The sequence below is a fragment of the Peromyscus leucopus genome, chromosome 14 (genome assembly GCF_004664715.2).
Source record: "Peromyscus leucopus breed LL Stock chromosome 14, UCI_PerLeu_2.1, whole genome shotgun sequence".
NCBI classification, from domain to species: Eukaryota; Metazoa; Chordata; class Mammalia; order Rodentia; family Cricetidae; genus Peromyscus; species Peromyscus leucopus.
In genome coordinates this window covers 81,998,115-82,010,893 of record NC_051075.1, presented here as the reverse complement: position 1 = coordinate 82,010,893, position 12,779 = coordinate 81,998,115, and the positions used below count along the sequence as shown (strand labels likewise).

At 38.5% G+C, this 12,779-nt stretch overlaps 1 pseudogene and 1 gene segment (V, D, J or C); both read left to right on the top strand.

Moving 5' to 3' along the window:
- On the top strand, positions 1 to 472 carry LOC114686638. The segment is given in 2 exon segments: positions 1 to 84; positions 168 to 472. Coding segments are annotated over 2 exon segments (351 nt in total).
- Positions 473 to 10,768: 10,296 nt separating this feature from the next.
- Positions 10,769 to 11,232, top strand: LOC114686623 (annotated as a pseudogene).
- The last annotated feature ends 1,547 nt before the right edge of the window (positions 11,233 to 12,779 follow it).

The window sequence follows — 12,779 nt, the reverse complement described above, 5'->3', positions numbered from 1 at the left end:
TGTCCTCTCCACAGTCACTGAGCACACAGGTCCTCACCATGGGATGGAGCTGGATCATTCTCTTCCTCCTGTCAGTAACTACAGGTAAGGGGCTTTCCAGTTCCAAACCTGAAGAAGGAACAGGGACTGAGGTGACAATGACATCCGCTCTGCCTTTTTTTCCACAGGTGTTCACTCCCATGTCCAGTTGCAGCAGTCTGGTCCTGAGCTGAGGAAACCTGGGGACACAGTGAAGTTGTCCTGCAAAACTTCTGGCTACACCTTCACTAATTATGAAATGCACTGGGTGAGTCAGAGGCCTGGACAGGGCCTAGAGTGGATTGGATACATTTATCCTTGGACTGGTAATACTAACTATGCTCAGAATTTCCAGTGCAAGGCAAAACTGACTGAAGACAAATCCTCCAGCACAGCCTACATGGAGCTCAGGAGCCTGACATCTGAGGACTCTGCGGTCTATTACTCTGCATGAGACACACAGTGCTGCAACCACATCCTGAAACCCTGCAGGAGCAGGGAGCTGATCTATACCTGAGATGACAGAGAAGATCAGCCTGGAATCTTCCTCAGAAATAATCATTCTGAGTGTCTGTTTGTCTGTCATTTCACAGTCTTACAGGGTTTTTGCCAGCTCTTCAAAAGGGAAAATGCTGGGAATAAAGTGATGCTGACTCAGGATGCCCCTAGAGTACACCACTATACTTTGACCAGCTGGTTAGCAGTGACCACCTCCATTGACATGATTTCTTTTTAATAAAGTAAAATAGGACAAACTTTGACAACACATTATGATAAAAATATTTCTTAAATATAAGGGACTGGAACTGTTGCTGGAGTAGTTGGGAATAAGCAACAATATGAATCAGGCCAGTAAAAGACAAATCAACAGCGTGTGCACAAACAGGCTCCTTTCATAGTCCAATTTGGTTTCTCAAAACAAGCAAATGCAGTTTCTTGGAAGGGCTCTCCATAGATTTAAGGGTTAGTGCTTTAGCCTTTTCTATGAAATCCAATATTGCCTCTTTAGTTATTGATACATCTGATCATGAATTGCTTTTGGAAATAATAATCAAATCTCTTACTGTTTTAGGATTATAGACATAGCTGAGTGTCATGTTGTAGAGTCCCAAGGCTGTGGAATTTGAAACTTTGACAGCAAGCTGGGCTCCTGCTCAGATAGCACTGGGAAAAGCAGTGTATTCCAAGCTGGGAATGTAGAGACTGATCCTGTCATCAGCAGCCCTGGGTGCTCATTCCCCTGTTTCCTGAGAAATCCCATTCTCTTTGTCACCACTTCTGGATCCACACAGACTGGACCAGTGAAAACCTATTTTACATTTTGCAGCAATTTTAGAGAGAGGTTTACTATTCTGAGGATGATTATCAAGATTTAGTTTATATTATTCCTGTAAATGGCCCTTTCCCTCCACATTTGAAATGCATAGGAAACCACGAGGACACATCCAGAATCTGAGACCTATGCTCCTCTATGCCATCATTTTGGGATGCTTATATCAAATAAGCAGTAGTATGAGAGGTATTAGCAACTTCAGAATGAATCTTTGTAAGTTAAAATTTGCATATTAATAAGCAGATGAAAGAAACAAGGTGTACAAAGCTTCTTTATTATTTGTCTGCTGTTATATAGCTTGTTGCAGATGATGGACAAAGTCACTAGGGGCTCTGTAGATTTCTGTCTATAGTGGGAAAGATACCTGTGGGTTATTAATATCAGGAGCTTTATTCCAAGCCCTTATAGCAGGTTGGCTGCTTTGGTTTTTTACCATTTGAGGACTGGCAAGCAGTTGGGCCACTGTTTGGAAGATTTCTTCTCTGATAGTTTCATGATAATTAATATTTATATGGGTTCCTGCCTTTGATTATGAGCAACAGTGAACAAACATTGATCAGTGCATTACTGAAGCCACAGGCTAAACTGAGGGGTAATGAAAATTGTTTTCATAATGGCTTGTCAGGCTATGGGTATTATGTCATACAGATTTGCCAAAACATCTATTATTCTTGTAGGGAAATGACTCTCAACCTCATTTTCAATAACATTATTTTTGAGACCTTTCTATATGTAGAATGGGGAGTTGTGGTCTATGGGTAGAATTTGTCATACTTCTCTAATGACTGGATATATAATCAGTAATTGTCCTGCCTGAGAACCTTCTTTAAGGCCTTTGTGGGAAAGGATCAATTTATATATTAACATAAAGAAGGGAAGTATGAAAAAAAGATGCTAGAAATTTCATAGGAAGTCTTTTTTTTCTGAGACTTCCTTTTCTTTGGTGATATTATAGTGATAGCCTAAGCTATTTCCACAGGATTAAATGTAATAATGTAACTGTTTCTATAGAACAGTGTTATGGAATAATTCACAGAAAAATGATGAAGGAATTATTTATTTAGAAATTATTTTATGGAGAACAACTCACAAAACAAGATTAGTTGATTCTGTTGTAGGGTCCTGAGAGGCTGATAGTCTGCCCCATGCCCTTCTCTGCTGCCTGAGTCAGTCCCCACCATCCACATCCATGAGGGCAAACAAAAGGAGGCGCATGTGCTCTTCAGGTTTTTAGGTTGCCCTGGAGGCCACGCTATAGATGCTGATACTTGAAGGTCATAGATAGAATAGGTGTCCCCTACATCTCCCCCTTTTGTCTAAATAAGAACGTCCTAACCTAATACAAACCTATATACAGTAGGAATGATTATCAAGTATTGTCCAGGAGAGGGGAGAGGTAGTTTCATGAACAAAAACAGAAATACAACCAGCAAGAGCAACATCAAACAAGAGACACATACTGAAATCCAGAAACGTCCAGATCATAGGTAAATGACATGTTACAGAACTTTCTTCAATAGCCGTCGTATCCTGAAAAATCTAACTTTTGTGCCTAAATTGTTCTTAACTAAGGTATGAGAGGATTATAACAGTAACTGTCTAATCTTCAACCTCATCATAGATCTGAGAAGGAAAATAATGTTACCTTTAAAAAACACCAAGTAAGCAAATTCCGAAAATTTGCAAGAATTGACAGACAGCTAGCAGCCTGGACAGTCACCTAAAGTTTCTCAGCACTACTGGGGCATCCATTTTTTGCTACAGGCCTAGAATATCTGATGGACCATTTTCAGACTCGGGAATTTTGAAAGACCATCTTACCCTGTCTTGGCAAGGTTCAGTAGTCACTTTTCCTTGTGTCCTGCTCATCAGGAAAGGACAGAATGCATACTTTTCGGAGTCAAGGCAAGGACAGCTCTTTGCCCAGCAAGCCATTTTATGCTAAGAAGAAGACCAACTACCAAATGGAGTATCTTAGAAGCCCAACATTCTTTCAGGAGTAGATCACTGCTCCCAGGAGCAACAGTGTCTCACATCAGTAGAATTCTAAGTTATCAAGACATTTAAATGCCATATTCTCTAGGTCTATGATATGTTTGAAGATTACATATCCATCTGACATATGTGTATGTAAATCTGGAAAACCTAGCTTACATAACTGTAGTTATGACAAGTATGGATTGCTATTAATCTGTAACTCTTATCTACCTAAATAACCTAAGGACTAAGGCTTCACGTATCAAGGTAAAAAGTCTGTAAAGAGATATACAGTATAAGGACAATGACTTCCAAATTGTGACAATATACAAAATATCTTAAATGGAGGTAGAAATGGATAGTGCAATATGATAATAATATCCTTTATATGTATCAGTATACAAAATATCCTAAACAGAGGTAGAACATACATACAGTATGACATATAATTTTTATTTGTATCAATATGCAAAATACTTCAAATAGGAGTAGAAACATATGTACAACATGAAATTTATAGTTTGGAATTTGTATCAATATACAAATTATCTCTAATTAGAAATAGGAAAATAGTTTACATTTGTAGCAATATACAAGAATCCATATCCGTGCAAACTATTTGAGGTTGATAGTTTGCTAAATTAGTGTACTAGTAGATACAATAATCTACCTTAATATCCTATAGCCATCTATTCCTTTTTTCTTTTCCAAATGAGAATCCTGAGTCTAAATTATATTGTTCCACCCCTAATCCTAACAATTTATTCATAACCCTGAGAAAATAAAACTTTCTGGGAGATGGGGCATCATTTTCTTAAAATTGTTTCCTGTTGTTTAGGGGTAGATGGTATCTTTGTGCCATCCTATAAGAAAGCTAAATGGTTAAGTCTCAATAAAGCAAGCTGTAATATTTGTAGCCAGTCTCAAAGTAAGTGTAAGATTATCTGAGGTTCTGTCTAGAAATTTAATATGATGGGCCATCTCATCTTGGAACTGTCGTGAAGAGTTTGCAGTCCAAAGCTGATCATTGAGTGGTGTTTTTTGGTACAATGGCATCATTATGCACTGGGTAGAATTGTTGTTTGGGGCCCCATCTTCCTTTTGAAGACTTCAGAGCTTGCTATTGGAAAGACTTATTTTTCACTGTGAAAAACTTGAGCATTATTAATATCAAAATGTTAAGTTTGAATTTTAGGGTGATGTGATATGTGAGGAAGAATTATCAGAAATTAAGAATAAACATGGAGAAAAATAGAATCTTGATAACAATGGTCCCTAGATTACTGGTTTTCTTCTGTCCCACACCAGTTGGCTCTTCTGATATGAGACAGAACCTCCTACTTTTTTCCTTTAGGAATATGCTTAGGTTTAGAGAAGGAGAGAACCATATTCCAACTCCAAGCCTGGCTTGATTTATAATTGAATTAGGAACACAACTTTTCTAGAGTTAAAGACATATTGATGTTAGGCAGTGAGATATAGCCCTGTAGAGTATATTGATACCAATAGGTTCTTCTCTTCTGCTGTAGATGTCTGGATGTCCAAGGCCTTTTGATTTCTTGAAGATGAGCAATCCTATTATCCTAAAAAGACAAAAAACAGAATTTTGCTCCAACAGTTGTTTGTTGAGTTTTCCTTACAACTTGTAGAATTGCTGCATTGGTGCCTGAGCTATCACCTCTCCTCATCAAGGGGTTGCTCCTGTTCAAATCAAATTTTTATTAGTTGTGTTGGTATCTATAGCTGTTCTCCTCCTGCAGAAACAAAAGCAAAACTCCTTCCCCAATGTAGGATGTATCCTGGTTTCCATTGCAAGGTCAACACATCTTTGAAGTAAACAGTTTGGTTTAACTCAGAAGATTTTTTTTATCTTGTCCAATGTCCCTGTTGTTACTTTCTCATCAGCACTAAACAAATTCAAGGTTAATAAAGCATTATGTAATCTATCTCTAGGGGTCACTGATACTTCTTTCTGCTTATTTAGCATATCCTGTAAAGTTTGATTAGATCTTTCTATGACTGCTTGGCCTGTGGGGTTGTGTGGTATATCTGTAATATGCTTTATATTGTAATAAGAAAAAAAAGAATAAAAAACTGTTTCATTTTACTTGAGACATATGCTGGAGCATTCTCAGTCTTAATTTGTACACATATTCCCATGATGGCCATAATTTCTAAAAGGTGTGTAGTTATAGAATCAGCCTTTTCAGAACTCATAGAAGTTACCCATTGAAATCCTGAATAGGTGTCAATGTTATGGTGTACATATTTTTATTTTCCAAATTCTGCAAAACTGAAACACATTCATCTGCCAAATTTCATTTCTTTGTATATTACTTCCTTTATGATTACTTCCTTCAGGTAATGGAGTTTGGTTATAGAAGGAAAAGTAGGACACTTTTTTAAATGATTTCCTTGGCTTGTTGCCAAGTGATGGAAAAGTTCTTATTCAAACCTTTGCTATTTACATGCTGTTTCTTATGGAATTCTGAGGCCTGCAGCACATGACCTACTAATAACTGATCAATCTCATCATAGTCTTGTACCAGAGGACCTGGCAGACCTGTATGGGATCTGATGGGTGTTTTATATATATATATATAGGATGTTCCCTTTTTCTGATGATTTCCTGTAATTGTATAAATAGTGAAGTTAATTCTGTATTATCAAGAATAAATTCAGCAGTTTCAATATGTAAAACAACTCTGCATATTGAGAGTCAGCAACTATATTGAGAGGTTCTGTGAAGTCTATTAGTACCATTAGTATGGCATACACTTCTGATTTTTGTAAAGAATTGTAAGGACTTTGGACCACTTTACTTAAATCTCCTGTTTTATATCATGCATTTTCTAATTTATTTGCATCAGTGTACAGTGTGGGGACTCCAGAGATTGTTTTTGTTCCATACAATGAATTCTATTCTCTTGCTTTGGGAGTAACAGTTGTTAATCTATCCCCCCAAAATTACTGCAGGCTCTTTGCCACTATTCATTATCTTTCCATAAGAAGGAGACCTGCATCCTCCCATGGAGCTTGTTCGGATAGAGTCACCTCCTCCAGTGGGGTTTCCTCAGGTGGGACATTGTCAGAAAGAGCTGCTTTTTCCTTTAGACCATACTTAGATAGAGGTTGCTCAGACAGGGCCTCCTCACAGGAGATCTGTTCAGAAGGTGCCTCCTGCTGTCATGGAGTCACCTCTTCAAGTCAAGCCAATCATCAAAAGGTCTTCTCTCTGAAAAGAGAATACAAAGGAGAAGTTGAGCATGCAGAGTGAGATGGTGCAGCAGGAGCAAGTCCTTATTGACGTTGGCTTAGTGCCTGTTAGAGATAGCCAGGGTCTAAACAGAAGCAAGTGTGCACAGGATCTTCCAGCCTAGTCTATCAGCACCACCAAAGGGAAATTCAAGAAGAGAAGAGACATCCAAGGACCAAAAACATGGCTCTGATGGGGAAGGAAATGAAATAGTTCCTCTCAAGAAAGTAGGAACAGAGGAAGCTGGCAAGAGTCTAGCTGAGCTTTCTGCTCCCAAGGAAATCTACCAGTCTTACAAACATGCCAGATGGTGAAACATTACACGCTAAGTGTCAGACTGGTTCAACAGAGGTTTGTGAAACAGAAGTGGACACTCAGCAGAACACAGCAGACAATGTTCCTGTGAAAGACCCCAGAGTTGAACCAGTGTCACCCTTGCCTCTTATCCCATCACCAACTGTGAACTACTGTGCATGTAAGTGCTAATGAAAGTTAAAGCCCTAGATGAGTGCAAGCAGTTCACTCTATGAATGTTGACAATGAAAGAGTTGACAATGAAAGAAAACTTTGCTTGTTAGTATACTGTTACTTTTGGACTGAAATACTGAAGAAATTCCCCCCTACACCTTTTTTTTTCTCAAAAATCAAGGTATAGTCTAGGGTTTCCTGGTTGACCTCAACAGATAACTTGAGCAGATTGTTTAGTTCTGAAATGATCTGAATGTAGATTTATAGTCTATGTGGACATCTGGCTAAGTGAGATAGCTTTTGCAGTTCTACATGTATCCCATAGAGTTCCCATTAGTTACTGAACTCTTAAAATTGTTATTGTAACATTACAACATGGTTACAAATTATAATTGATCATAATTAATCTCTTTCTAAAAGAAGAAAGGGGGATATGATATAGAGATGTATGATATAGAAAAGATAGAATAAAAAGTGTCAATTATTGAATATACTTTAATCCAAAAAAAGGAGTTAATTTCAAAATATTTTACATTGGTATGGATTTCAGTTTATTGATACAAATTTAAATTAATTTTGTTATAATCTATGTATATTTCTACTCTTGTTAAAGGTATTGTGTTTTTGCAACTCATTTAAAATTGTAATGTATAATTAAAAATACAGATTAGTAGTCAGTCATCCATCATAATTAAACTTAAATTATGTTAATTAAGATTTTTAGGTATACAAAGATATATTTCAATTAGGTAAGTAATCTTCAAACTTCAAAGACCTACAGAATATGACATTTATAATGTTTTATGAACTTAGACTTTTCTGGACAATGATACACTTCTGTTCCTGGCAGCACCAATTGCTTCAAAGATATGGGCACTGAAGAAACTCATGGAGTTTATCTTCTTGGCAAAACTAGCCATTTGGGCAAGAAACTGCTTTTGTCTGAACTGCTTGACAGTTTGTTGTGTAACCTGGACATGCAGGACCCATGAGAAAAATGGCCACTGAACTTTGACAAAATACTGTGAAATGTTCCTTCAGATTACTGCTTCACAGAGGAGACTGCCAGACATTCTTCAGGACACAGCAAAAAGCAACTGATGAACTTTGCCAATAGGCAAGAAAATCCTTCAAATTTCCTGCTTCACTAAAAAGTCTGCCAGAGACTTTAGGCCTGTAGGCTGAAAATGGATGCCCAAATGTTTCAGAGGAACTTTGGGTGACTGTCTAGGCAGCCAGATGTCTCTGTCATTTCTAGAATTTTGGAAGTTGCTTACAATGTACTTCCTGTTTAGTTAGGTAATATTATAACCTTCTGGAGTCTTCAATGGATTTGTAGACTAGATATCTATAATTATATATTTCCTTAGTCATGATAGAAAGATAAGTTAGATATAAAACTTTAGACTCACAAAGAAATAATAGATGATAGAATATGTTCTTTAATTTTGCTAAATACTAGTAGACTAGATATTATAACTGTAATTCTTGCTTGATAACTGTTTTATTACATATAATTTTACTGTATTAAAGTAAAACTATCCTTTTTGATTAGACAGAAAAGGGGAAGTGCTGTGGGATGTCTTTCTGTATGCTGTGAATGTGTGTTACTGTAGTGGATAATAAAAAAAATCTGTTTGGGCCTATAGCAAGAAAGCTTACAGCCAGGAGGGAAATCCAAGAGAGATACAGAGAGATAACAAAGGCAAAGTGAGGGAATAAGTCATCCAACCACCCAAGAAGGAAGATGTGAAAGTACCTGTAAGCCAAGAAGCCACGTGGCAAGACATAGATTATTAATAGTAGTGCGTTGACTTAAGTTGAAAGAACTAGCTAATATAAGATGGAGCCATAGTCCATACAGTTTGCAATTAACATAAACCTCTGAGTAATCATTTTATTAGCGTCAATGGAATCATGGGTGGGAGAGATTTGTTCAGAGCACAGGGCTGGGTGGTACTAAGAAACTTTGCCTACAGCCATCAACAGCTGTGAGCCTGTGGCAGTGGAATATCAGCCTGACTGCTGGTGAAGGAGGAGGCAAAATTTAGGAACTTTTCCAATATAGCCCTAGAGGTGAATGCAACAGAGCAGAAGTCAATGTTGGAGGCAAAATATCTGTGTTTTAGACCTCTGATACAGTCATAGACCCTCTATTCATGGTCTTTGAGGAGGGTGATGAATGCCGTGAGTGCTGGTATGATAGAACCGAGCTAACAGCTTCCCCATGCATTGGAAAATCTTCACCATTTTAAAGAAATTTGTGCTGAGAGCAGCAGACAATGCTGGTGGTGGTAAAGCCCGGACATTCACTTGTGATGAAGTCCATGGGTGTGAAGTCAGGTGTTTTTTGAGGCAGAGAATCACACAGCTTTCTTCCTTCAGGAAAGACAAAGGTTCTTTGAGAAGGAATCATATCAGAACATGGACAAAATAGATAAGGAGCATCTGAAACAGATACATTTCATTGCACAAGGACATGACTATAATCCATTAAGGTTCTCAGAAATCTCTGAGGGCTCAGGTCACAGCAGATTTACTGTTTACTAGTCATCCAGCATGAAGCAAGGACCTCAGCTGTCACTTTCAAATTTCCACACTAGTGGTGATTTGAATTTGCAACCATTTTTCCACCCACACCCACCACTTTAACCATTAGTCAGTTATTATCTGAAAGCAAAAACAATTTTTTGAATGAAGGTCATCTGAGATAGGGAGACATGTAGAGGTATTCTATTACTCCTCATCCTTTTCTTCTTTGGCATTAGCACAAGAAATCTATTTTCCTTTTACATTTTTTGAGGGTTTCATATATATGAATATAAATTCTGTCTTTTCACTTCCTGTTTGATCAAGGTTCTCAAGAGATCTTAATTTTGTGCCACAACCATGTGCTGTATGAGGACATAGACAACAAAGCGATGACTGCACAAATCACACTATGATGAACTTGCCATTGGTGAATCATGACTGTCTTTCTGAGTAACATTAACTAAGTTAACCTGCCCATTTCCTCTTAAATTTATACTTGAGTGTAATTTGTTTGTTTTAGATGATTTTTCTTCCAAAGAAGTAGAGGGCAGTACAAAGGTGAAGACGTTGGCTGTTGAATAAATAAAAATCACAAATATGTGAGGCAGGAAATTGACAGATTAGTGAAATCAATAAAATGTCACAGTTTTTCAAACAATTATAGAGTTAATGATTACCAGCCTGGTGACAGGATACTCTCAAACTATATAAGAAGTCTACAGTCTCTGTACCTTTCTGTGTGAAAGAAAGTATGTATTGACAGGACTCACATAGGAAGCCTCTTTGACCTCAGGCACAGAGCATCAAGATAATAGAAGAAAAGAATTTATCTTTGAGTTCTTTGTGTGTCCTCCATGCAAAAACAGAGGGTAATGAAACACAGATGGGAGAACAGAGTAAAGACCTTTCATGTTAGAATGAGGATCTCTCAGAATTATACAGTACTCATCCAAAGTGTTTTACTCTGAGGACCCTGGTCTTGTATTAGCTACGCTTTATGGGGAACAGATGTGACCTCTCCTGAGGGTTTCTGTGCCTCCCATCACAGACTGGCTCCTGCTGATTATAACTTATGTCCTCCAGGAGAGTCAGCACCTGGTGAGGAAATGCAAATCTCTCCTGGATCCACCCAACCCAGAGTTGAAAAGCCAAAGCTGGGCCTGGGTACTCACTGGTGTACAGCCATGGCCAGGCTTGCTTCCTCATTCCTGCTGCTGATTGTCCCTGCATGTGAGTGCCAAGGCTCCCTAAGGGATGAACTTTCATATGCTCACCCTGTTCCAACCTTACCCTCTGCTTTCTTTCCCCCACAGATGTCATGTCCCAGGTTACCCTGAGGGAGTCTGGCCCTGGACTGTTGCAGCCCTCACAGACCATCAGTCTGACCTGCTCTTTCTCTGGGTTTCCACTGAGCACTTCTGGTATGGGTGTAGGCTGGATCCGTCAGCCACCAGGGAAGAATCTGGAGTGGCTGGCAAACATTTGGTGAAATGATGATAAGCACTACAACCCATCCCTGAAGAGCCAGCTCACAATATCCAAGGACACCTCCAACAACCAGGTATTCCTAAAGATTGCCAATGTGGACACTGCAGATACTGCCACATACTACTGTGCTCGGGGAGCACAGAGACACAGCCTCATTTGATATCTGTACAATATTTCAGGGTGGTTCTCAGCTCTGTGCCTTCCTAATATGGGGAAGAGGATATGCCTTTCCTGCTAGCCTCTGTGGTTTCCTCTTTATTGTGAGCTTTAGAGCCTGGGATTCCTGTTTTCCACTTTAGGTCATTTATAAGATGTTTAGAAATGAGTCTGTCTGTGTCTGGTTTTCATAAAGATGAAGGAAGTATGGTGCACAAGCCAGGTGGTTCAGAGCTGTGGTTCTACTCTCTATTTGGCCTCAAATCCCTACAGCAGCAGTCTCCAAATTATTGTAATGTTCACCATCAGTAAACAACTGGGTATGGGGAAGATGGGCTTTACTGGATAAAGACTCACAAATAGAGTCTTTGGAGTCAGAATTTCCATGGATCCCCTCAAATATCTCAGTTTATTGCCAAGGCTATTGGTGCTTTCCACAAAGTGATGATAAGGCCATAATGCTGAATACTACATTACATTAAGAAGTTGATCTGGTGTTTAATTAGATGCTTAATCTCTACTGAATGGCATTCATAGCTACTGAAGATATTTTCTATTAGAAGGAGAAAGGCAATAATCAACCTAGCTACAAATGCTGTGAACTACAATGGTGACATGCCTATGAGATATGCCAGTGCAATGCAGCACAAATGTTGTGAATGTAATTGATTATTCTCTGATTGGATTTCATGCCTACTCCATGAGATGATACCCATGTCTGACACAGCTAGGGTGGCCAAGAACCTGAGACTAGATTGGCCCACAGCTCTAGGGGAAAACCAAATACTATTTTCTGATAATGGAACATAGAAATAAAATGAGTCTTAATTGCATGCCCATATATACATATAAATCAATGCCTAATTCAGCCATCAGCAGAGAAAATTCTTCTTGCAGTGAATGGGAACTAACTTAGAGAGCAAAAAATGGATACTGTGTACAGAATGATATTTATTTGAACATTCAGTTCTAAACAGGTTTTATTTGTCAAACCGGCGGTGGGCGGGGGGGGGGGGGGAGGGGTGCAGGAAAACTTTCAGGAGCAAATGGCACCAAAATGTGGGGCAAGAGTTTCTACCTAAAGCCTGAGAAAGCTTTAAAAAAGATTCTATAACAGCTAAAAACAGCTTCCTAGTTGTGTCTCTCAGGCAAGCTCTGAGCTACAGCATGGCAGATTCCTGCCACTGTGTACTGTGTCGCCTGCAAACCAAGCAGTGAGGTGTATGGTGGATTTAGCTTTTGATAGTATAAAAAATGGTTTCTGGGATATATGCTGCTTTGATGGAGGCATAGACCACTGTTTTACAGAGTCAGTGGCAAACATAGTTCAGCCATGTTGGAAAGCTGAGGTGGGCAGAGCCAGCTACCAAAGCTCCCATTTCAGTCCTATTAATGCTACAGTATAAAGTAATAGATTCATAATAAGGCAGATTTAGATGGAATAAGACTTTTAATGGTTTACAGAGTATGTAAAAATGTATGTAGGCTTGAAAGAGAGAAGAAAAAGAATATAGGCAGTTATATAAAGAAATAAAAATTTTTGAAAAATGA